The following is a 26,841-nucleotide window of genomic DNA, read 5'->3' as shown; positions in this document are numbered from 1 at the left end:
CCAAGGGAGGCTCCTGTCTTCCTTAGGAGACGCCTGTCTTTCAAACAGAAGCAGATTTTGTTGCCCAAGTGTGGGGCACAAGATCATTGAGAGAAAAAGGGTGAAAAAAAGGAATAACGGTTCTTGAGAAACCTATTAATTTTTTATTTTTTGTGTGCTGGATATAGAAACTTCATTAAGTGTCACTATGTGGTCTAACTTACCCTGGTTTGGGTGGCACATGGTCATGGCTATACTTCTCCTGTTTGCAGGCCCTTATGTAAACATGTGTCCTATAATTAGAACTACTGTGGCTGTTATCCAGTTTAGAGGTTAGTAAGTGAGGAATTAATGGATTTTTAACTTCCTTTGGAAGCCAGGCACATGAATTCACAGCTATCACACACTACCTGTACACATTAAACTCTGCAGCTATTAAGTAGTTTCTACAGAGAACTGTATGCAAACTATATGCAATTCTGAGTTTCTGTACAAAGTACTCCAAACAGGAAAACCACATAAACAAGAATAGACTTCAGGGACAATTTAGTGCCTGGAGAACTGATCCACTTGGTGGTTGCATCAGTTGTTCTTTTATTTAGATACCAGTATTGTACCCTAGCCAAACTACGTATTTGTTCTGATTTGGAATTTCTTATACCATTTCATTGCTATTACACTATTTATAGGGCTATTTCTAGCTCACAAATCCTTAACTGACTAAAGCATGGGAGATCTGAAGAGCCGTAGGAAACTTCCTGGCTTCTGTTGAAGACATTGTGTAAACTCTATTTTGAGAAGCTTCGTGGTAGCTCAAAAGAAAAACTTGGGGCAGAAGTTATTCAGATTATTTGTTATCAGAATATTTCTAATGGTGTTTGAGAAAATTAAGGTACATAAAGCCGTGCTAGTTACTGCTTTCCTGTCTAGGCAATAGCCAGTAGCTATTGGAGAAACATAAGACTTCAGGCTCCTGCTGTTATGTCAGGTTTGGGGCTGTGGAAGGTGCTCTAGGAGGAAGCTCCGGGGTCATCCGGAGTTACTTGGCACGGGATTTGGCCTCTGGTCGCTCTGAACACAAGAGGGTGCTGGTTACTGCGTGGAGACTTTCCCTTAGGAAATAGCTTTTTTTTCCTTCGGTTCTAGAATGGAAAAGAGAGGGAAGTGTGCTGCCCTGAAGACCCATATACCATGTACTGAAGAGTCACCAGTATGCATGAAATCACAATTATTCAAGTAAACTTCCTTAACAGTATTGATATTACAGATATTTATTGTTTGCATCCTTCTTCATCCATCCTTTACTCTTCCTGAAGTCAAAGAAAGTAGTATTAAAAAAGGATGCAACCTTATGCTATCATTTCAGCAGGTCTGGGTACATGGATAAAGCAACTGTGTAGCTCTCCCACACGAGGATTTAGCAAGGTTACCCCTGGGCTCAGAAGGCATGCTGCACTGGAGACTTTTCATGCCACACACATTCTGGATGGGCTTTTTTAGTCAATTTTGACTTGTTTATGGCTCCATTATGAGAATATGCTTATCCAAACACTGTTAAACATATAGACAGATTAGTTCTTAGACCATGTTCTACAAATTCAGCAGAAGATGGAAGCAGAGAAGCGTGTACAGTGTTCCTTGGGATATTGCAGGAAAACAGTTTAGCTGTTGGTAGAGAAATTATCATATTAGTTTGCTGGATTATATATACTGTGCCTGGAATTGGGATATCTGCATAAATGAGTGGCCAGGAGCCCAGTTTTTTTCTGTAAATCTGGTACATTGCCTGAGGAGATACCACTTGAATTAAAATTAGTTGAGATACATACCTGGAGAAGAACAAGAGACATTTGAAGACAGACATGAGAAGTTTTCTATGCCTTGATTTAAAGTATCTTATGAATGTTGAGAATTTATTAACCAGGTTCTTGACTGTAAGACAGGGGTTTAAGAAACATGGAATTTATTCAGAGAAATTGTATTTTTGGTTGCGGATAGTGGGGTTTGTGCTGTTTAAGAAAGACACCTATTCATGCTTGTGGGGGTTTTTTTTGTGTTTATGGTGGTTCAGGAGAGGCTGATGCTGAGGTGGGACAGATAATCCAAAAATGACATGGTGCTCTGTTAATTTTAAAATACCTTAAGTAGATTCTTAACAATGTATTTCAGAATTGCTATTGCGGGCACACACACTTACCTACCTATGAATCAACCAATAAATCTCTCTGTATGCACACAGGTCAGCAGAAGATGTAAGCAAGTTTCATCATGTGATGGAAAAGGAGGAAAGAGCTTTGCAATAGTTTTCCTTTTGTATATGCCAACTTTTATCCAGTCTCTTCTTGTTCTTGAGCAAGCAGAACTACTCTTTTAGTACCATTATTAACTTGTATCATCTTCCTTAAGTAAGCCTAACTTTTTCTCCTTGGAATGGCAATAAGTAAACTGTTTCATTCAATTTCCAATTCAATTACGTCCCTTTTCTGTTTTCTTACTCTGCAGTCAGGCCATTACTTCTGCATTGGAAAACTTTTTAGCTCTGAAAGAATACGAATGCGGCAGTAAATACAAACAGTGAGCTCCTGCAACTTAAATAGGTACCTCATCTTAATAATGATTTAATAGGGTAGAAACCAGCTAACCAAAAAAAATGCTATTTACCCCTGAATTACAGAGCTGCCAGACACCTTGAATGGAACTGCCTCTAAGTACATCCAAAATACTTAATGCCAGAGACATTTGTCAATGGAGCTATCAAAAATTGAGTATTCATCAAGTAGTAGCTTGAACATACTCTTGGAAAACAATCTAAGAAATTACCTGATTATGAAAGACAATATTTTAAGGAATTTTTACCAGCAGTCAATTTAGATTAAGATTCTTTTTTTGAATTGAGATGTAGCTTCATCTTTTTGTGTCTATCCTTCCAATTTAATTCTTTATGGCAGATCAGCAAAGTCTTTGTCATTTACTGAAAAAAAAATCCAAAGTAAGAAGTAAACAATGCTGCTGCTGAACAGCTTTCAATACAGTGTATCATCTGAGGACTACTTCTTGTTTTGACTTATGCACTGTGAGTGAACAGTTATAATCTCCCTCTAGAAGAGATGTTTTGCATCTGGCCTGAATGAGGATAGGCCTTTGTATTCCAGAAGAGTCCTGACTGCTACTCTCCAGACAAGTCAACACACTGAAACAAGCAGTTTGTTTTTACTTGTGCTATGATCACATAAATATGATACAAGAGAAACCTTCTTTCTGTGCTTTTTCTTGCCTCACAGCATGTCTCAATTGTGTTAGCAATTATCAGGTAGCAGGGCAGAGTAAAGCCAGTGGTATACAGAACATGTAGTCACGTGAAATCAGATAGAGATTCTAAGTACCAGATCCAGAGTAGAGGATAATGGAATCACTGGAAAAAATCAAGTCTCTTTACTTCCTCTTTTACAGATGATGCTTTATGTTACTAGTTTTCAGTTACCTTTGTCTCTCCTGCTTTCCCTCTCCCCAGTTCATGGTATTTTTTTATTTTGGACATGTGTTATATTCACAGTATATTTCCACGGTCACAGGAGCTAAGTTGGCCAACTGCTGTTGAATGTTGATGACTAATGAAGAACATTCACTGGGCTGCCTGGCAGAGTGCTTATGTATTTCATTGCCCAGCTCTCTCCTGGACTAATTATCTTCTTTTTTTATCAGCACAAAAAGGCCTCCAAGTTCCCACTACTCCTGTGTCACAAAGCAGGAGCAGAGAATGTAACTGCTAGTGTTAGGATGGTAAGTGTAGCACAATAACTGAGCATTGTTAAGGATTGAAGTTCATCAAAGATGTTCTAAACCAGACCTTGCTAACAATGAACTCAATTCCATGTATCCTCATCCTAAACAAAGATGGAACAATAGTTGTGCTGACACCAGCAAGGTCAGAATATCACCCCAGGCCCTTGCCTTTCCCTTCCATGTAATTCTGCCCAGTCTTGTATTTGGCAAGAAAGTTATGGATAATTTTCCTTGCTCTTGTTCAGCTCTTTCCTGCACCATTTATCATTCTTCTCAACATATCAGATCACTTTTAACATAAATTTTAAGTTTATAAGCACGAAATAAGTAAATCAATTGCAGTTTACTTGAAGTGCACCTATTGAGTATGCTTCTTATAATGTAGTAGACTGTTTACATTCTAGATTATCTAGACTATCATAGACATAGTTTTCCTAAAACACAGTTGTTTCCTACAGAAATATTAAGATTTTGCCATAACTTCTGTCTCATCATAGAATATGCTTATGCTATGTAGTTTGTTGAGAATAAGGCCCAATACTGTTTAGGGTCTACATGCATGCTACTAAAACATGGGCCTATGCAATGAAGATGTTAAAAAAGAAATTTCTTCACTCTAGGCTCCTCACAGCAGAGCTTCTGTCATCCAGCTGCAGGAAAAAATAACCAAATAATTGAATGGTACAATAATAGGCCAGCTAGAGCCCGGTTAATCTATTGAGGGACCCCGTACCAAGATCCATGGGCCTTAATTGCCTCAGAATTCATGCATTTGTTCCTCGTGTGCCCTGCATGTGCCTCTTAGTGCAATGGCAACTTTTGGTCTGGGACATCCTAACGCTTATAGGATTCTTTTCCTATGACCCCACAGACAGATCAGTAACTGTTCTTATCTTTTTGTGACTCAGCTTTTGCTGAGGTGTGCAGCCTCCTCATCTTCTGTTTTGTGCTTCTGATGCATTACTTTAGTTGGTAGAAGATGGAAAATTCAGAAGCCCTTGGCTTAAAGTAAGGATTGCTAGGAAATTACTTAAATACTGGTTTGTAATCAACATTATTCTCACTGTGCATGCTAGTAGGAAAATTACTAAGAAATTATTCTAGCCAGAAACATCTCTAGATGAAAGTTTGCAACTACAGGCAAACAACTTCAGAAAATTCAGCTACTCCTGCTAAAGTAAGTAAATTCAAGGCAAACAACATCCTATATCACACTGTGTTGTAACTCTAAGTGCCTTATTCTTACTTAAAACTTGCTTATTAAGCCAAACATTATCTGTCCACAAGGACCAGTCCATAATCATTGTTTTCCAATATCAAATCTCTGTCTCTATTTTTCTTTTATTCATTTTAACAGGTTAAGCATCTTCTCACCATTATTTTCTTTTCAGAAAACTAAGTAATATTTATTTTGCTTATTAGAACAGTAGCACAAAGTCCACTATCACAGGCAAGGTGCTCAAATAAGGGGACAGTACTTGTTTGAGAGCAAGAAGTCACCTTGCCACAAGAAAGATGGCAGCTGCTCTGTGGATTTGTGGTAGGTTTGGCACAATAAAGGAGCTGAATTTTTAGTTCTGTCTCTATCCTGCTTTTAAAACAAAGGTAAAATGCTTTAGCCTTCAGACCTTGTTATTTAAATATCAAATTAATTTCAACATTGATCAGGAGAGGAACATTCTCTATGTTTGTTAGAATGATGGAATTTTATACAACTATATTTGGTGTGCTATCCATGTTTGTCATAATGAGTGCATTAAAATACTAAAATGAGTTATATACAATAAACATATATATATATAAAAGTTTAAGCATCACTTGAAAGATTTCCCACTACAGATACATATATGGATTAAGTGTAGAGGCTATAAAAAACCTGAATTTTACGTAGCTGAAAGTAGTAAGAACAGTTGATTATAATAATTTTGTTATGGTGGGTGCAGATAGTAACCCAAAGTTAGGTTTGGCAATGACATAGCCTAATCATAACAAACTACCTTTTTTTTTTTTTCATATACAGATCAAATGCAGTACTTCAGTGACAAGAATGAGTTAGAAGTGTAAAAGGACTACTTTTATGTGTACTTTCATAGATTTTGTGTACGCAATATGGAATCTAGTTCTGCTTCATTATGTTTTTTTAAGTAGCACCACTGCTTGTGATCCAGCCTCTAATTTTATATTCTCAAAGCAAAATTCTAGTTGTGTGAAGTTACACCTTATAAGTAAAGTAAATAAGTAAATAAATGATGGAATTGCTACATAGAATTTCTATTTTTCATGGGGCTCCCCGTTCAGTAATCATGAGACCTTGTAGATCAAGTTGTACTGTTTTATTTTTCATAATTAAGTATTGAAAAGAGCAGCTGCATGAAATGCAGCTACAACATTTAATTAACGGATGAGTGTTCATTTTATGACTACCAATGTCTTACGAATACCACTGTATTCTCATTTCCCAACACCTTGTACTAGATGGCTGTTAACAGAAAAGTAAATGAAAAGTACACAGGGATGGAGAATACAATCAGAAAAGGGGAAAATTATGTAAACAGAAATACTCATATACAGACAACTCATAATCTCTCTGCAAATGTGTAGAGGTTGGACAGAAAAACCACTCAATTCTTGTCCTGTCCCCCGATGGCCTTCTCAAGCCCCTTTCTTTCTGCATCTCCACACTAACTTTTTCAGAGCACATTAAGCTGTTTGTTGTTTGAGTAATAAAAATACCCAAGTCAAATTCTGTCCCTCCTTTGGTTGTTAGGTAACTAATAAATACTTGCCTCATTGATTCAAAAGCAGAGCCCAAAAAATGACAGTTCAAGTTATCTATAAAGACTAAAACTGTTCCAAATGCCCATTACAATGTATAACTTCCCTCTGCCGCAAACAGACAGGAAAGATGACAATATGTTGGCATAGCAGGTTTTTAGATCAACAGCTATGCCAACATCTTGCCTCCTCTCCAGCTCTGCATAAAGGAATTTCTTAGAAAGGTGTCTGTGGGAATTGTACAACCTTTAACTGTGATTTGTTTGATCTAAAATAGAAATCCGAAATTTATGTAAAAGCTTCACATTGTTATGTAAAACATTTGAATATCAGTCTCACCGTAAAATGTACAGTAATCCTAATGTGAGTGGATTTTTACTCCTTAGGCTATGAGGTCTAAAAAAATCTCTGACAGAAGCCAAGTTTGTAGCTCTGTGTCTATAACAGCTGCAGAGCAGAGACAGTGTTTCTGTATTCAGGACATTTCTTACCAAAGCATCAATAAAACCCATGAGAGAGAGTGGATGATCTAGATCCGTATCTTATGCACTGGAGTGGAATCATATTCTCAAGTGACTTAATTTTAAACTAATTTTGTTTAGTTTCTCTTTTTTTTTTTTTTTTTCCACATTCACATAAACAAGAGATTACAAAGAAGAGATTTAAACACACACATTTGCTGTTATAAAAAAATCGTTCTTTCTTAGAAATCACACTGCCACCTTCTTGTAATCTATTTCCATTTTCACAAACATTTGCAGAGAGTATTTTTGGGTACAGTGGATTTGCCAAGGAAATGTGATAGTCATTATGAAACTGGAGACAGACTGCTCCAATTTACCTTGCCCACAGTGCACACTTCCACTGTTTAATGGTTGTTTGGTGTTTTCTTTTCACTTATTTTAATCAAACGAGGAGAGATATTTTAATTTATTTCTCTAATCATGCACCTTGTTCTATAACGCAGTCAGAATGGCAAGAGTGAAATGTAAGAGTCTAATAAGTGTAAAGAGAGTTGATAACTATATGGAGCACATTGACTAGGTCAATCATTCACAACACCAAACATGTGCTTTACTGAACAGATGATGTTGTCAGCTATAGTTGCCAAATGTACCTTTGATTTTCATTGCCAAACTCTATATTCAAATCTGACACCTTGAGCTCATATCAGTATTGTGGAGTTTTGGTAGTTTTGGGTTTCTTTCCCTCCAGATTTTTAAAAATGAGGAGAAAAGCAAGGAAAAGTTGTTTACATTTGTTACAACATTAACATAAGGGCATTCATTGTCACCAGACACTCTGGTATTTTAAAATTTTGTAGGTAATCTTCAAAGAAGCTGGGGTTCAGTAAAACCTTTCAAAGCTGAGGTTGCACAATGAAGCTTCCTTGAGGTGTTACCTTGCTATCAATGACCAAGCCACTTCAGAATATACAACCTAGAACCCTCCAAAAAATGGAGTGAACATAGAAAAGCACATTTTTCCATATTACATAAATAGAATAGAAAACATTCTGAAGCCATGCACTTAATCACGTTTTAAAATACCACAAGAGAGCATATTTTGTTATCCTTGTTAACACTTGTGTCTTCAATTAACTTTACAACTAGCACGTGAGCTGTCTTACACAAATAAAACCTGTTTCTCACCAAATACTCTGATCTAAGAAAACTGCCAAGTTAAAGGCATGTGAGTGACACAACATTTCAAAGAGTCCCTTTGGAATTATATTTAAGGAAAAGTTCTTAAATCTACCTTTTGGGAATACTATCAGTGAATTCCATTAGAATTTTCCATTTAGGTATCTCAGGATGGGAAAAAGTCCTAATTCTTCAAAATGGAAAGTAAATTGTGAATTTCAAATGCTTATTACATAAAAATTCAAGAATGTACAGAAAAAACATATTTACTTGCTGTTTTGTGTTTGCTAAACCTTTCTTTCTGCCTTTAGAATTTAATTTATAAATATATATGAAGCTTGTACATTCATATATAACTTTTCTTTACCATTATCTTACAAATCTCTTATAAGTCAGTGTGGTTATTTTAAAACTTTGGCAATAATCTCTGAATTTGCTTAAGATAACTTTTCCAATATTTTTCTTCTGAACTGAAAACTGCTTATATTTGGGATCATATTCTGTAGAATGTTTGCATGTACATGTACTCACATCAGTAGAGGGTTTTTATACTCTGATATGACATAAAATAAACAAGATTTAAATTAAAAAGCTGTGTCAGCAGACAAGATCAGGGCGTGTTAGCGTCGATTCTCTCTGACCTGCCAATCTGATGTCTCATACAATCACTTCTGTCCTAACAAAGCCTATTTTTTTGGAGGGCAGTGTGTGAAATGCAGCTTGGTCTGGACTTAGGCCAAGGGAGGCATTATTTCAAAGCTGCATATCCTGGTTGTGCTACTAATCCAAAGAGTCTGGATTTGGCATGCTGTGATGACCTAAAATCTAATCAGCTCAAACACAGGCAAGACTATGCTTTGTAGCAGTAACTGGCTGCAGCTGAAAATTAACATCCCATTTTACAAATCCATCATTGAAACTGAGAGAGTGATGTGTAGAGCTTGCAGAACTACCATGAGGAACTTGCAGCACAAAATTCTGACTATCTGCTGATGAAGTACCTTCAGTGCCACAGCTCATTTCAGACTAAGTTTACTGTGAAAGGAAAAAAGGTTAAAGTTTACTGTGAAAGTAAGAAAAATTAATATAATTAATACTTTTTAGTATTTTCTAGATTTTTTCACAGACCCTACTAGCTAAAAAACCAACAGGTTAAGTATCTGGCAATACATCAAATGCTACCAAACACACAAAGCAAACCAGCTGTTGAAAGAACCATTTTCTGACCAAGGAAAAGCACATGATAATGATAAAACCAGAGGTGGGATAGAGCATTTTTCTAAATAACTTGCCAACTTCATCTGTTCTCCCTGCTAAAAAGTTCAGTAGTAGAGCACAACTTATCTTCATCCAGGTCAGAATATGAAAGGGGAAGGCAAGGAGACTACAGGCTTATTCATTTGATGCACTAAAGCATCTTCCACTCTCAGACTGCTCTTCATGACTTCCAAACATGCTGCAACAGGGGAGCAGGGAAGAAAGACAGCAAAAGAAAACATAACAGACAGAGAAGGAAGGGTGGTGATAACACAGGAGAATGGAAGCTTGCAACAGCAAGGACCTGCAGAAAGAAAAGCCTGAGATGCCCTTGCAGAATCACTTCAACACTGTGCAGACAGAGAAGAAAGACCTGCCAGATCAGGAGAAGCACCAGGCTTGAGTAAGGCAGCCCCATCTGGTCCCACATCACAGCCAACACAACTAAGGCAATGGGTGATAGCAGTAGGTGACTTCTCAGAAGTTCAGAGGTACTGAGAGACTTGACACACTCTCTAGAGAGATGCTGCTTACTGGGGAGTTGTAGCAGTCTACTGATAGGCAACTGAGCCTTGTACAGTCCACTGATTGTAACACACTGCTGTTGTTTCACATGATACAGCAAAAGTGACACAGCCAGGAGGAGGCTCAAGAGCCCTGGCTGTGACAGTAAGGGATTCTGAAGGGCACATAGATTTTTCATCAATCCTCCTGGTCAAAAGGAAGGTGTTTGAAAGGGCCAGTGGAATCAGATTCAATCTAAAGGCAGGGCAGGGACAGGTGACATTATAGCAGGGGCCCAATACAGGCTGCCTGACCAGAAACACTGAGCAGATGAGTCCCTCTGAAGAAAGATAAGAGCAGCCTCACATTCACAAGCCCTGGTCCCCACAGGAGACTTGAACCATCTCAACAGCTGTTGGACATAAGCAATCCAGGAGGTTCCTGGAATGCATTGATGATAACTTCCTTCTCCAAGTGACAGAATAACCAGCAGGGAAAAGTGCTATCCTGGACCTTGTTCTCACCAATAAGGAATGGTTGGTGTGGAATGGGAAGCTCCAGGACAGCCTTGGCTGCAGTGGCCATGAAGTGGTGAACTTCAAGATCCTTAGGCCACAAGGAAGGGGCAGAACAAGCTCACTGCCCTCAACTTCGGGACAGCAGATTTTTCCCTCCTGAAGGATCTGTTTAATAGAGTACTAAGGCATAAAATTCTGGAAGGAAGACAGAAAGCTTGTTAATACCCAAGATTCACCTCCTCGAGACTCAGGAGTGATCCCAACAAAGATCATGTCAGACAAAATTGCCAGGAGGCCTGTATGGATGAGCAAAGAGCACTTAGACGAACTCAAACACAAAAAGAAAGCCTAAAGAGCTTAGAAAGAAGGAGAGACAGACTCTGAGGAACAGAGAGAGATTGTTCAAGCAGACAGATTGTATGACTGTATGAAAACTAAATCCCTGATAGAATTAAATCTGGCCAGTATTTAAAGGGATGCCAAAACCAGCAAGAAAATTTTCTGTAGGTACATCAATGACAAAAGGAAGACTAAGGCAAATATGGCTCCTCTTCAGACAGAAACAGAAGACCTGACTACCCAGAACATAGAGAAAGCTGAGATAATCACTTTTTTGCCTCAGTTTTACCAGCGAGTGCTCCAGCCAAGTTGCACAAGGTAAAGGCAGGGACTGGGATGAATGAAGAACAAATCCCTGTGGAGAGGGTCTGATTTCAAACCATCTAAGGAAACTGAAGGTGAAAAAGTCCATGGGACATGGTGAGATGCAACCGAGGGACCTGGCAGATGACAGGCCAACTGTCCATCCAATTAGAAAAGCTGTGACAATCTAAAGAAATTCCCACTAAACCAAAAAACATGAAACCCATTTTTAAAAGGGGAGGAAAGAAGGAAGGCCTGGTGGACTGCACGCCAGTCAGTCTCACCTCTGTGTCTGGCAAGATCATGGAATAGATTCTCCTGGAAATTGTGCAAAGGCAGTGGAAAATAAAAAGGGAATTAATGACAAACCACATGGCTTCACTAAAGACAAACTGTGACTGGTAAATTTGGTGTCCTTCTATAGTGGGGTTACAGCAGTGGTGGACAAGGGAAGGGCAACAGACATTACCTGCCTGAACTTATTCAAAACATTTGACACTGTCACACATGGCATTTTAGTCATTTCTTTAGTAATTTTTTAGTCATGGCATTAAAATTGGGGAGATATGGATTCATTAGATAGATGGACCACTCAGTCTTTAAGGAATTGGATGGTTGCACTCAAAGTGCTGTGTTCAATGTCCTAATGGAGACCAGTGACAAGTGCTGTCCCTCAGGGGTCAGTACAAGGAGTGGTGCTGTTCAAGATTTGTCAGTGACATGGACAGTGGGATCAAGGGCACTCTCAGCAAGTTTGCCACTGACACCATGCTGTCTGGGGCAGCCAATGTGTTGCAGAGAAGGAATGCCATCCAGAGGGGCCTGGACAGGCTGGAGAGGTGGGGATGTGCAAACCCCATGAAGTTGAACAAGACCAAGTGAAAGGTCCTGTACCTGAGCCAGGGCAATCCCAAGCATAAATGCAGGCTAGGGAGAGAAGAGTTTGGGAGCAGCCTTGGAGGGAAACACTTGGGGGTGTTGGTGTACAAGAAGCTGGACATGATCTGTCAATGTGCGCTCACAGTTCAGAAGCCTAAGCATGTCTTGGTCTGCATCAAAAGCAGCATGGGCAGCAGGGGAGGGAGGGGATTCCATCCCTCTAGTTTGCTCTGGTGAGATCCCATCAGGATTATTGAGTCCAGTTATGGGGTCCCCAACATAAAAATAATGCGGACTTGCTGGAGAGAGTCCAGTGAAGTGCTAGAAATATTAAAGGGCTGGAACACCTCTCCTATAAAAATAGGCTGAGAGAGTTGGTGTTGTTCAGCTTGGAGAGAATGCTGTTCTGAGGAGACCTTATAGAAGCCTTCCTGGAGAGGGACTTTTGAAAAGGGTATGTATTGATAGGGCAAGGGGAAATGGCTTTAAGTTGAAAGGGGGAAGCTTCAGATTAGCTATCACATAGAAATTCCTCACTGTGAGTGGTGAGGCCCTGGCACAGGTTGCCCAGAGAAGCTGTGGTTGTCCCATCCCTGGAAGTGTTCGGTGCCAGGTTGGATGGAGCTCTGAGCAATCTGGTCTAGTGGAAGGTGTCTCTGCCTATGACAGAGGGGCTGGAACTAGTTGATCTTTAAGGTCTCTTCTAATCCAACCCATTCTATGATTCTGTGATTATGAAAAGTGTCTGAATCAGACACAGAATCAGCACCTCACTGAAGCAAAGCTGTAGCTTTAAAAGAATCTTGAAACAAAGGGAAGACTACACATGGGACAATGGGGGTTAAGCTTTTGGGAGGGAAGAAATTAAGGGAGAAATAATGATTGTTGATACTGATTCACTAGGATGAACCTTGCAGTAGAGAATGCAAAGTCATCTTCTAAAACCCAGCATTACCTGGTTATTGTGTATAGACCTGCTCAGAGCAGGTTTAGACAGCCAGTATTCAAAGCACTAGCAGCTGCCTGGAGCTTCTTGTATTATAGGACTCACACTATCAGAACCAGAAGCTGTACTGGCATTAGCAGTAGCAGAGTATGTGTGAGGGAAAGCACCAGAAGAAAACATACAGCCTTACGGGAATAGTTTAATCCCTGTAATTATGACGACCTGGTAATGTAAAGATCTATAAACAAATTCTGAAGTTTCATAAAACTGGGAGTTTGGGACATTCCCTCAAGGATCTTTGTTTTTAAACCACGTATTTTGGCAGCCTCTGACATGCATGATCCATTTCACTATATTTTTTTCACTAATTATAGAAAGACTATGCCTAATTTCCTCAGAACAATAGCCTGAATTTTTTGAAGATAAGAGTCTGTCATAAATTGACTTAATTGCATTTTAATTAATTTTCATTTATTGCACTGGCTAAAGTATTTTCTCCCATTAAATGCAGAATAAGCACATTTTTTAAGGAAATAAATACTTCAAGGAGACCAACCCAACATGTGCACACACAACTCTGCTGAGGAGTAACATGCTTAATCTTACAAGAATGAACAACCAGGAAGGGATCCATGTTGTAGGAGGACTAAGGCCAAAGACATGTCAACTCTCCTACGGACTGGGCTCCCAAAGAAGATTTTGTAGATTTCTGAAAATCTGAAGGCATTCTGCACCAGGAAGAAAATGGAAGGAATGAGCAGGCAACTGGTTTCTAAAAGATTCTGCAATCCTACTTCCCATGCAAATTTTCAGCTGGGAATGTATCAACAACAGAGAAGCAGCATCTGGAAACAGAAAAACATACAGCTGTTTGAAATACTCATTGAGGAAAATCTTGTCATATTTCTTTTATAAAGGCTCACATATATTCCTCCCTCACATCAAATTACTTGACCAAGGGGATTTTGATAAATTATTCATCCAGAAATATTTATTAACTTATTACAGTACAAACCATAATTCATTCTAACTGCATTTGACTGAATAGAACTGTCCTCTTCCTTCAACTGAAGGAAGATTCTTCCATACTACGTTTTCCATGAGTTTTCTTCTAGTTAAATTAAAAAAAAATTTTCTTCCCTCTTTTGTTTCTAAAACCTATGAGATTATGTCACAGCCTAATGCACATAAATTTTCCTGCATGGCCTCAAAAGACACACCCTTGTCAAAGAGATTCCCTTTAATTTCTGTGGGTTTTTAATTGAGCTTATCGGGTATACATATATTACCTTTTTTTTTTTTTTTTCACTTTCTTTTCAGGCATGTCTTATGTTGGCATGTAAAACATTTTATAAAAAATGGTTGTGCAAATTTTTATGAATCTTTGTATCTCCATGTTGAAGTTAGCTATGGTACGACTGATTGTCATCTACCTTCGCAAATGGCAATGTTTAGGTTTAAGCTGAAAAACAATTTAAAATTACTTTGAATAAAATTAGCCTGTGAACTCCTTTGATCTTTGCAGTGGATATTACTTCAATCACTGAACTAATTGTCTTTAAACTGGGATTTTTGTCATTTAAAATAATCTTGATTTTGCAGATGGCTGTGCGAATAACAGACATATAGGGCAGACTGTCTTCTGAGGAATGATGCATTATCTATCTTTCTCTGGATGCTGAAAGAAAGTGGGGTTTCAAAACTAAAGATTATTGGGAAGATCCCAGAATTAATAATCCTATGGGGGCCTAGTTTCTCAGATTTAGCTTTCTTTTCTTTTTTATAGCTTGGATTTTAGAATTCCAAGTCTCTGGAATGCTCAGCAATATTTAAGGTGGCCTCAGAGCCAAGGAACTGAGATGTGTTATTGAATGGGTTTGTCTCAGTATTTAACAATGCATCACTCAACCTTGACCCACCAATAGCCCTGACTTCACCTGATAATGGAAAATCTGTCACCCTTATGCAGGTGGTTGATTTTAACAACTCACTTTCAAAAAATTATGGCCTGTGAGTTTGTTTAAAGACAATGTAGCTTCAGTTTAATTTCATTCATTTAATTTATACAGATATAAATAAAATACACATTTTATTAATATTTGAATCAAGCAATACATTTTGTATGTTCCAATGGTGAAGTCTGCAACATGAATAACAACTTCAAACCCTTTTGCTTATGAATTAGATGGAAACAAAACCAATTGAAGTAGAATCAGATAAAATCAGATTGCAACACATACAACTTACCAAGGTATCTCATGCTACAGATCCACAAATGTTCCTGTAGTTCTTATATATAAAAGAAAATCCTGTGATTTTAATATCAGCCCCCGTACAAAAAAATTACCTGGACAAGAGCCCCAGGCTTTAAACTTCACTGCAGATGATAGATGCATTTCCTCAACTAACTCTTCAACTTATCTAAATAGTCTGCTCATTATGTCAATTTGTAAAAGTTAGAAGTTATACTACACTTTCAGATATTTAATTTTGATTAGCTTGAAAGTCATCGTATCTGTTACTCAAAACTGAATCCAAACTTGCATGAGCTACTAATAAAGTCACACAACCAAGGAGGAAAGTAAGCATATTTTTCAAAAAATCAAACCAGTAATTTTTTTAAGATCAAGCACAAAAATGACTGACATCAGTAAATCTGATAAAGGTGCTTGTCACAATTACATTAAACATCTTTCTGTATTCAAGATTAAAATATTTAGGAAGAAGTTTGGAATATAGGATTCTGAGATTTCTCAGTGCTGTATTTGGATTCCAAATACGTGTAACATGAACATCACTCATCTTTACTGGAAGTAAAAACTCCAAAAATCAAAATTAGTTAGCAGCAGACAATTCAGTGTTCTGGGTAAATGGGATTTTGCCACTGACTGGTGGAAGCATGGACAGGCTAATGCTTATGTTTGGAAGTCAGAATGTGAATGAAACCAGAATGAGGTTAATAGCATTTCCAGTCTCCTGTGTGAATTCTGTCATTTTAGCACACTCCATGAGGCATTAGTATGCCATGAGAAATAATAGGTTGCTATAAAAAAAATCCAAAACAACCCCCCCAAAAAAAAACCAAACCAAACCAACAAACAAACAAACAAACAAACAAAAAAAAAAAAAAAAAAAAGAAAGGGGGGAAAAAGGGGGAAAAAACCCAAAAACTCCAAAAAAACCCTAAAACCACGAAGTAATTCAGGTCTTATAAATAGTTCTCTTTCTCCAATGACAATTGATGAGGTCAGTTAGCTAATATGTAGCCGAATGCAAAAAAAATCTTAAATTGCCAGAACACATGTCAGTGGGATGGGAAGTTCTGCATTATTTAAATAAGGCATTCTATCAGCTTGTAGTAAATATAGCTTTGCCCCTAGAAGACTAATTTTAACAGCATTTTAATAATGAAAATAATGGATGCAATTTTTTTCAGGAGTATCTTGTATACTGCTAGTACATACATCCACAGCAAAGGGGATGTAACAGATAGCACCTCAGTGCATTGTTCAATAAGATTATCATCCTTCAGCTGGAACAAAGTTTGATATAAATGACAGATAACACTCTTAAGTGGAACAACTAAGGTAAATGCTGTTTTGTGGAAATGTAAGCCAACTAATATTTGTATGTTCTCTATTGGCAAAGAAACAGCCTAGGCTTTACTTCCTTGTTTTGTTCAAACAGATTAAGAGAAGCAGATCTCAAGGCACAATCAAAAAATTCCAATGTGCTATAGCAACACAGAAGTGTTGCCCACATTTTCGTGTTCATACTTCATACTAAGTAAAAAATAACTTTTTTACTATTGCTGTGCTAAAAGGAGGTCCTCACTTTGTATGTTATGGTGTATGATACACATGCTGAATGGTCATGGGACATGGTAACCACAATGGCTTTGGTGTATAAAATTGTATTTAAGTGCACTGTGACATGTTGACCTAAGAGCGCAGCTAAAAAAACATGTAACAAATATGTAACAAACACTCTCCCTCATCAATAGTCTTGGCAAATAGCAAAGAATGTATGGAGCCAAAAGCAGAACAAGAGTAATTTGTTAAGAAACTTTAAGCCTTTTGTTATTTCTAGCCTGTGTATTTCACTTGGATTGCAGGGTAAGGCAGATATAAAGGACTTGCAGGCATATAGTGGCATTAGATACTGACCTGCTGTTCCTCCCTAGTCTACCAAATGCACCACTAAGTCTAGAAAAATATCACAATGACATGAGATTGTCTGACTTTTTTCCACTCAGTGTAGAAACAAGACACTGATTTCTCAACATAGGAAAGCTCAGAAGTTATAGAGCAAGTTCTATAGTCTATAGTCCTGAGGGGCATGCAATATCCATCCTTACTTTTGCATTATGACTAGTTCATATTAGCCATAACATTAGGGAAATATGTTTGTGTTACCCACAAACTGTTGTCTGTTACTGTTGACACAATTACAATTTACTAGTTTACAGGTTAGGACTTCTACAACTACACCTGGTTACAAATTAATAAAAAGTTGGTATAGACATCAGTCTTAAAAGTAAGAGTTGGAGAGTTGAAAAAACTCCATTGAGTTGAAAAAACTCAATCATTATTATTTCAAGATTTTGCCAAAAAAAATCTAAAATTTATCTACTTTATGAAATCAAGGATTCTGTGCTGTTTTCTGTTTCATTTTGCTGTTCCTGACCATATCTATTTGAAATTCTCTGTTGCACATTAAGCAAGGCATTAATTACTATTCCTGGGTAAATTCTTACAGTGGCAGGTGTCTTGGAAGTGTGTTCATGCAATTTAAAATGTTCTTAAAATAGCTTGCTGTGAGCAGCATATTCCTAAGTAGGTCTAAGAAACACTGATTAAGTAAAGCTCCCTACTGTGTCAAGAACATCTTTATTGGAAAGAAATTTGCAAATTAACCAAGGCTGGTCTGGATTTCTGACTTTTAATTATGGCTTAATTCTGCTTCAGGCCAAACCAAGAAAGTTTTGGGTTTCAGTTTTGGGCTCAGACATTTTCAGTTCACTGCATAGAAAGCTGTCTAATGTCAATTACAGCGCTGCCTTTCTTCCCCTTCATGTCATGACCTACATTGAGGACGCTACCAATAAAGATAAAACTTCTTATTGGAAGTTAAGGTGCATCAGTGATGAAATGCTGAGGACACAGAAATCGTTGACTGAATTTTGCACTGTCTTGTATTTTCTTTTTTTTTTTTTAAACATAGAGTTTTAAAAGATAGTTGATTGGCAATTCTAAAGAAGAATAATAGAAAATGGGAAGGGTTTACCATGATTAGCCAATGAAAGTTATGTGGACAGCACATAGTAATTACTCTTCCTCATGCAGAACAGGTTAAAGAACACATCCCTCTGTAAAACTGGTTAAATGCAACAGCCTCTAGAGAATAGGTTTCTGGGGTCTGTAAGTAGTGTGGCTAGTAGATACATATTGAATCCCATCTGAGGACAAAAAAGGCATCACTACAAAGACTGTAGTGGCTGGTCACTTTCAATGGAGGATTCTTTGGACAGTCATCGCTGGAGAAGACCTGCTGAACTGGTCTCTGATAGGTAGCACAGCAAGACCAACACAGTAACAGAGAAAAAGTAATTATTTTCCCCTGTCCTGTTTATAAACAGACAAAGATTTTTATTTTCAGTAAGTGTTCTCCAATACCTAAGCATGACTAATTTAGCCAGAAAAATGAATTACATTATTTGTTGCACCCAGTAAGAGAAAGGTTCCCCTAAAACATCAGATTGGAGAATAGCTACACAGCTACTGCCAGGCAAGCTAACCTCTAAGTGGATTTTGAAAATAATCCCATTATGTTTTATTGCTTATATGAAGCTATCTTTTCTTTGAAAGTCTGCTTGAGAAAATCTACACAAAACATATTGACTTAGTCTTTGTTCAGTTTTGGTTTGTGTGTTTGGGTTTTTTTAAATAATTAAATTATTTACCATTATTTTAATTCTTAAACTCTAAGATAAAAAATTAAACCTATATAATAGTTATTTTAGGCATAGATTTTGTATTAAAAACTGCAATGGGTTGAAGATTTCTCATTATTTTAATAACATATTGAAGTGGGTTATGCACATGTACACAGAAAAAGGAAGAAGTATCTTTTTTGGACCCTCTAAACCATAATAGTTAATTAAAACAAGATGTTGTGGCCATAAGGTCTCCATAAACAGATTTCTAAACACACCTTCTGTGTTAAAGTCATGCATTCAATAAAAAAAGGCATCTATTAGTAGCAAATCATATTTGTATCTATTTAAAATAGTACAAGTTTTGAAATTGGACTCCAGTCTTATGAGTTTTTTGTCTTTTTTAATACTATTTTTAAAAAAGCTTTAAAATGCATTCAGAGTGTAACAGTTCACTGCTTATTTGCTCTGTTTAAAAAATCTTACATATTTTAGCCTCTGATTTTCATTTCCTGGTTATCTTGAAAATTTGTGAATACTATTTATAAGGAAAACTGCTTCTTGTATTTTGCTGCAGAAAGTACTGGCTCAATTTCTCTGAATGGCAGGGCTAATTCTGCTAACTAAGTCTGTGGAAATGACTGCTGCATTGTACCCAATCACAGGTCAAATCTCAACACACAACTATTTACTGCCAAACATAGTTTTTTATTTCACTGACTTTCTTAAAGAAATTTGATTTTGCACTAACAACATTTACTAGCTATATGATCAAAAGGTTTTCTTCTCACAAGTTTTTTAAATCTTCTACCTTGTATTGTCAATTCAAAAGACTATGATCTGGGAAATCATAGTCTGTATGATCATACTGATCATCATGATCAGTAATTGTAGTACATGAAAGGACAGACTTTGCACTACTTGTTGCAGACGTGACAGGAGATAAGTGAATTAATAACAGGGGTGAGAGAAATGAAAATTTATTTTGCTGGAAGACCTCCTAGAAAACTATATTCCTTCTCAATCCTACCTTTCCTAAGCCAAGCAGGTAACGGACTTCTTTCGAAGTTTTTATAAATGCCTACTAGCTGCTAGCACTTTGTTTTCTGAATAGCCAGGATGAAATACATGAAGACAGAACCACAGGTGTGATGAGAAGCTCCCTGCTATGCTGCAGAAATAGTCACTGAAAGGATATCCAACTGAGCTGGGTTATCCAGAACATGCATCAGACTGTATTTACCCTACTATTTACCTAAGTTTTGCAGGTTTTGTGAAATTTAATTAGTTTGTTATGAGACATAGAAACCATACACAACACTTGAACCAAAGGCATATTTAGAAAAAAAATTAAGAAATTATCTTTGGTCCTTAATAGATAAAATTAAATAAAATCAAAACCTGATTAAATAAATGAAGTGAAAGGTATTTAAAAAAATAAAAAGGAAGGGGGGGAAAAAAAGAGAGAGAATAATTACTTCACAAAATGAAGATGGGACTCTACTAAGTGAAAAATAGTCAGTATATCTTCCTTCTCTGGATTTTTTCTTGTTCTGTCTGCTTTCAAGTTTAGTAGATGTGTTGATACTAATTTTACCATAAAGTTAGCCATTGTCTTTTAAAAGAAATGACATCTCTCTGCTGTGACCACGAAAAAAAGAAGAGTAAAACTTGTGAAGAAGCCCTTGCTAAGAAACACCAGTGCTGGTTCAACAGGCAGACTCATTTCATTGCAGCCCTGGATCTATGGACATGCATTCTAAGCCTGTATATGAAGAGACAAAATGGACATTGCCATAAACTGACTTTTTTTTGGTCAAAACAGAAAGATGTAACTTCTTTTAAAAGACAGTGGGTAACATAATTGTAAAATTTGTATCAACACATCTACTAACATTGAGAATAGACAGTAAAAGATGAAATCCAGAGAAAGAAGATCTTCAGACTGTACAATAGGGCAGTATTATCCTATAATGATAACATCAGGTCTCACTTTAAAAACAAATGTCAAATTTAAGAAATAATTTACCTGTCCTATTCTCAAACTTGTCATATCTCGTTCCTATAAAGACATTCCTCCTACCACTAATCTTCCCTCTGATGGAAAACTCTCACAGCATCTGTTCATCTGACAACTGTACAGCATCACTAACCAGTAAGGGAAGACCAAGGCACAGAAAAGACAACCAGAGCTCTCCTGAGCTGAGCTCAACATGGAATTCACCTGTACTATAGAGGCAAATTCCTTTCCCGTCTGGTCCAAACCTTCTCAAAGAACAACCAAATCTCCAGTATTATTGTTCACAGAACTTTACTTTTATTATGGTTTTTGAACTATGAAGAATAAAACTGTGCTTCAGTTCCTCAAATCTGCCCATCCTGTAATGCTTCCCACACTATGGACATGTTACTGCTTGTATCATGTGACGGAATGCTGTGCCTTCCTTTTCTGGACAGAACCCGACTGTCCTTCCTATTGATTTTTAAGGAGAAACAGTATTGCTTAACTACTTGTTTCCTCAGGAGACACAATAACCACAGAGGTTGCTGAAATAAATGGAAATAACATGATGAATCACTAGCTAAGACCACACTTAGAATTTAGACCAGCAGTTATTTTTTACTTATAACATCTTCACTTTCTTCCAGCCCTGTGTTTTCTCCTTCTATTCACAGCTCTTTCATGCAAATTCTTGCACTTAGAAATAAAAAAAAAAACCCAAAAACCTGCACACAGTAGAACAAATGTCATTCCCATATCTGGGATTTTAGAGTTCTAGAAAGTCTTCAAAAAGCGGACAGTTTCCTTCATTTCTTGGAATAACTTGGTCAAACAGAAACTGCAAGATAAGGGACCAGTTAAAACTAAGTAGGGAGTGGGCTTCCTCCTGTAGCTAAGGACACTACTGGCTTGTTCTTTTGCCATCCATCCCAATACAATGACACACATCATCCCAAAGCAAAAATCCCAATTCTATTCCCAGGATAGAAACTCTCTTGTAACTGCAGAGTGTTCTGCAAATATTTTAAGCAACCTGCTTGCTTTACAAAATCCAAAAAAGGGCATAAATCTGCTGCCACCACTACTTGCACAAAGTCCAAAATTTGAAGTCAATCATCGTGCTAATGCATTAGTATCAGCCTTTACAGCTACAAAGATACTTAAGAGATTTCTTTCCGTACATACTGTTATGCTATTGCCTACAAGGAGTAGTCTGCTACCTTGAAAACAGCACTTTGTGTCACTCAATAGGAAAAATCTTGTCTTGATTTTAAAGGCTTAAAACTCATTCCATATGAAGAAAAGTTTTATTTACATTGAGAATTCAATCATATACTGGGATAATTACAACTGCCTAACTTTCCTTTACTCCTCCCCAAACCAGATGCAGGAAGCTTTAAAAAAATAATGTCTACACACAACTGTGACACTTGTAGAGCCCAGATGTCAAATACTGAAGAATAAAATAAAGGCTATGACTGTTCAGCATAGACTAGGGCTAGTCAGGTGGTATAGAAGGATGTTTTTTTCTCCTGTTTTTAACCAACCCTAACATACATGGATTCAGACTCTTCTCAGTGTTAAAAATTACGGAAATATTTTTATAGATTAGCTGAGAGGGTATTTTACTTCTCATAGTAGAAGTTTAGTCTTGAAATAATCTAGAAACAAATCCCCTCTTTGAACTATGCATGTCTGAATACAAGTGCATGTCTTAGTTTGGCTATATAAAGAAATTTTCTGAAAAAACTAAGTTGAGTGGGTTTAAACTGAAGCAGTGTCAAAGGGAAATTTGACTTGCAATGTACCCTCACTGTGCTCATGGGTTCCTTCTATGTACAAAAAATTAAAATCAAGCGATTCCAGCAAACCATGGGCTGCAAGTCCATAGTCTCCAGCAACTTCTTGCTGAATTAAAGACAAAGGTGTCAACACTGGTCTGTATCATAAATATCTAAAACTCACTAGCACAGAATAATGACCAGCTTGCAAAAAAAAAAAAAAAAAAAAAAAAACCCAAACAAACAAACAAACAAAAAACCCAAAAAACCCCAACTGAAACCATAACCCAAAAAAAACCCAAACAAACCAACAACAGTAACAAAAAAACTACTAAAGTAGCTCAGAGACCAAAAAAAAGGAAAAAATCTAAAATGTTGTATTGTTTGTAAGTTTTTGCTCAGTGAGAGCACAAACTTCAGAAATTTTTTGTACTATGGCTCAATTCCTGTCATAAGAATGAAAAGATCCACTTAAATGTTGTGGAGGAGACACTAGTGTGAGTAAAAAGCAGCATGTTTGACAGTATCTGCAGGAAAAGATATTTCAGAGATCTGCACAGGGCTTAGGTATACATACATATCTAAGTATGTAATCAGCTGTAAAACACGGTAGTTGCCTCATGAAAGCATTTACCTGGCACCACATCTGAGCACCACGGCAGGGTCTGCCTGTGGCTTTGTCCCTTTCCTCATTATTTGCGTGAGAGAAATTTGTTCTTCGGTCCTTACCATTCACTCACTCCTCAAACACATTCCAGCTAACACTATACCTGTTTCGCGTTAGCGCAACTACTGTTTTAACAGGAAAGTGACTTTCAGTACTTTGACTCTCCGGCCGGCGAGAAGAGCCACCCTCAGGTCCGGGGACGAGAGCCGGCAGGAGGAAGCCGGTACCGCCGAGCGCCGCCGGCGGGCCCGGGCGATCCGCGTCCCTGCGCACGTACCTGCGCCCCGCGGAGACGCCGGTTCCGCGGCACGGCCTGCGGCCGGCTCCGAGCCCGCTCCGGGCTGCGGGACACTCACACCTCCACGCGCGCCGCCTGCGGCCACAGGACCGGCGAGGGGCACTCGGTCCCTTCGGCCCGAGCTCGGTCGGGGCGGCCGCTCCTCCGGAGACACCACGGTGCCCTTTCCTCCAAACCAAGCCCGTCCTGACGGGAGGACTCCCTGCCGCGGCTCGCCTCCAGCCGCGGGAAGAGAGGCTGGTCTCGCCCACGACGGCTTCGGGCTCCGCGCAGCCCCCGGCCCCCGCTGGGGGACCACCAGGGTCGACCTGCACCAGCACATCCGCCAGCCGCGGCCCCGCAGCGCGACTCCGGCCGTACCTGCAGCGGCGGACGGGACAGCCGCGGGAGCTGCGGCTCGGCTGTCCCCGCTCCGTGCCCGTCCCCACTGCCGCACACCTGCCGCTGCCGCTGCCGCTGCCGCTGCCGCTGCCGCTGCCGCTGCTGCAAGAGCGGCCGGCGCCTGCCCCGAGCGCTGCCCTCGCCCACGGGGGACACGCCTCGCCCTGCCGGGGCTGAGGGTGGGGGGGCACGCTGGGCCGGGGCCAGCCCCGACAGTCGCCGCCTACGGCCTCTCCCGCTCCCCTTCCTCCGCGTCCCCCGGGCCCTGCCCCCGGTGTTCGCGCCGCGCCCCAGGTGCTGCCCCCCGTGAGCGCCGGGCCGAGACGGGCGGGCTCCGCGGGCAGCCGCGCCCGAAACACCTTCTCCGAGAGCCGGCCTCCGAGTGGCAGCCGGCGCCTGGCCGGGAGCGTGTCCTCCCGCAGGTCCCGGCCCCAGACCCGCCCCTGGGCCCCGAAGCTGCCGCCGGGCCCCGGCGGGGTCCCGCAGCGCTGTCCTGCCCGCCGATCGCTCGGGACCGCCAGCCGGGCAAAGCCCCTCCGCGCGCTGGGGCCTCCAGGGCTGCACCCTGTCGCGACAGAGCCGGGGACAGGGGAGAGCTGTGTGGGCTTACAGACTATTCACATAAACGGTGTACACATCTGGATCCGGAGAAATCTATACAACGTCTACCATTTCAAAACCATACATCTCAAGCACCACTCTTCCTGTGCCACTTTCTGTTCATTTTAGAGCAACCAGCAAGATACCGTAGCAAAGTGTCAACACCACCTGATAATTTTTGCAATTCTTATAGTAGTAGGATGACCACATCTTAATTTAATTTTTTTTAAAAAAATCAAATGTCTTATTTTTTGTATGCATAGAGAAAATTATTATTATCCTAATTGACAGTACAGTTGGGAAACACAGACAAACTTTTGGACCCAATTCCTTGTGTCTGGAACAAAGCAGTAAAATGCAAGGTTAAAAGTAAAGTGAAGCTTAGATACAAGTTTTGAAGTAATCCATTGGGTTGTTTGGGAGTAGAGGTAGAGCAATGCGTGTGTTTTATATCCTGTTTCTCACGGAAGGTGAACTCCCACGATTTCCCTACGGTGGTGTTTTACTCACAATCTGAGTTTATGCTAGAAGCTGCTATACAGAAAAGCTAAAAGCGCATTTAAAATATGGCCTTTAAAATAACATTTCTGTATGAGATAGTCAACTCTGAACTTTCGTTCCAAAAAGTGCATAGGCATGCACCGTAGAGAAACATGCTGCTAATTAAAAATTGCGCTAATTTCTAAATTTGGCTACATTTACTTCCAATGCATTTTTCATAAAGCAGTGATTAGGCAAATACATTTTTCTTTATTCCTGTTCTGGTTTGTACTCTTATCAAAAATCTTTGTATAGAGTAATTTTCATATTTCCTTCTGTGCTCTGTTAATTGCATAATGCCATGTTATTTTATGCAGTGTTCTCACAGCAATTTGAAACATTCTTTTGAAAGTAAAAGAAGGAAATTGTAAACCCACAAAACTGACAGAGCAGCTAGTGAGATAAAGTCTTCAGGTGCCTAGCTAAGAGGATTTTCAGTTATGTACATATGGACTGTTTTTCCTTAACGCCTTCTCCAAGAGATGGCTCAACTATGTTCCAGGGGAAAGTTTGTTGACTGAGATAGCCATTAGTTCTCTGCTTTTTGCATTGCAAAACTGGTTCTAGATTTTTTTACCAGCTGCAAAATCATGTCAGTTTTAATCACCTTGCTCTTGATTAGAGTGGAAAGCAATATGTGCAGTCGCTCACCAATTTGCTGCACAACCAAGCAAGGCTCAAATAGACCTCGCAGCACATGTGAAATCCCTTTCTGCTTGTGCCGTGAATTACAACTCAGTTCATTTCTGGTGGTGGGAACTCTTACTCAGGTGTTTCTCATGGCATAGACAATATTCAGATGTGTTGAGCAGGCTTCCTCTCCTTCCAGTCAGGATTAATACAGCCTAACTTTATGAAAAAAGAGAAATTGTTTACTTTCATAATAACATTTGGAGAGCAGTCTAGAAACATCTTGGTTGTTTATGCAGAGCTGCTACTGTAGTGTCCCTTGACAAAATCTTTTGAAATGGAGGAAAGAACCACTGAACCAGACTGGATTATTCAAAGAGAAAAGCGACAAAGCTGAAAGGTGTGTGTATCAAGCTGGTCATATAATTTCCCAGAGATTTGTGTATGCTTAGTGAACGGATACCTTTCAGGAAGTGCAGATTCCCTGGATTTGTAAAGTATCATGTGTGTTACTTTTACACTTTTTATTGTCCATGCATGTTGTGGTTCTAATGTCTTGTCCATTCAAACCTAATCCTTACGCTGTAGTAAAATAGGAGCCATACCTGCTTGTTGTGTCACATGATATGTGATGTGTTAGATGTTATAAAGCACTTGGAATCACAGATATCACAGAATGACTAATTTGGAAGAGACCTTCAAGATCATAAAGTCCAACTCATGCCCTAACACTTCAACTAAACCATGGCGCTGAATGCCACATCCAGTCTTTTTTTAAACATATCCAGGGATAGTGACTCCATCACTTCCCTGGGCAGACAATTCCAGTACTTTTCATTCTTTCCATAAAATTTTTTTCCTAATGTCCAGCCTGGAGCAGCTTAAGGCTGAAGATCGTCAGCTAATTTATTAAATTGTTTTTCTGATGTTTCTGTTGACCAAGTTCCCCTGAATTTGACCAGAAGTGCTTTTTTTTTTTTTTTTTTTTTTGCCTGAATTTTTTTCAGAAGCTCATGACAGCACAGCTTTCTCACTTTTCAAATAATTTTGAGATATATCCTAAATGAAATCCCAAACTAAA

At 38.9% G+C, this 26,841-nt stretch overlaps 1 protein-coding gene and 1 non-coding gene across 2 annotated transcripts; both read right to left on the bottom strand.

The window, feature by feature from the left end:
* Positions 1 to 1,143: 1,143 nt before the first annotated feature.
* Positions 1,144 to 26,363, bottom strand: LOC140681996 (uncharacterized). Its single transcript, XM_072922830.1, has 2 exons — positions 26,342 to 26,363; positions 1,144 to 24,603 (listed from the first exon to the last, which is right to left on the bottom strand). Exons 1-2 carry the CDS (start codon positions 26,361 to 26,363, stop codon positions 23,381 to 23,383), a joined length of 1,245 nt encoding a protein of 414 aa, XP_072778931.1. The 3' UTR covers positions 1,144 to 23,380.
* On the bottom strand, positions 6,641 to 6,749 carry MIR31 (microRNA mir-31). Its single transcript, NR_049153.1, has one exon. It is a non-coding gene; the product is annotated as a microRNA mir-31 (primary transcript).
* Positions 26,364 to 26,841: the final 478 nt, after the last annotated feature.

The sequence above is a fragment of the Taeniopygia guttata genome, chromosome Z (assembly GCF_048771995.1).
Source record: "Taeniopygia guttata chromosome Z, bTaeGut7.mat, whole genome shotgun sequence".
In the NCBI taxonomy this organism is placed as follows: Eukaryota; Metazoa; Chordata; class Aves; order Passeriformes; family Estrildidae; genus Taeniopygia; species Taeniopygia guttata.
Note: the sequence above shows the minus strand (reverse complement) of the source record. Positions and strands in the feature narration are given on the sequence as shown.

Coding starts and splice junctions, on each gene's coding strand:
- LOC140681996 (XM_072922830.1), bottom strand. CDS start 26,363: ATGGCTCCTATTTTACTACAGC. Junction 24,604..26,341: donor GGCTCCTATTTTACTACAGC/GTAAGGATTAGG, acceptor TTATGTGAATAG/TCTGTAAGCCCACACAGCTC.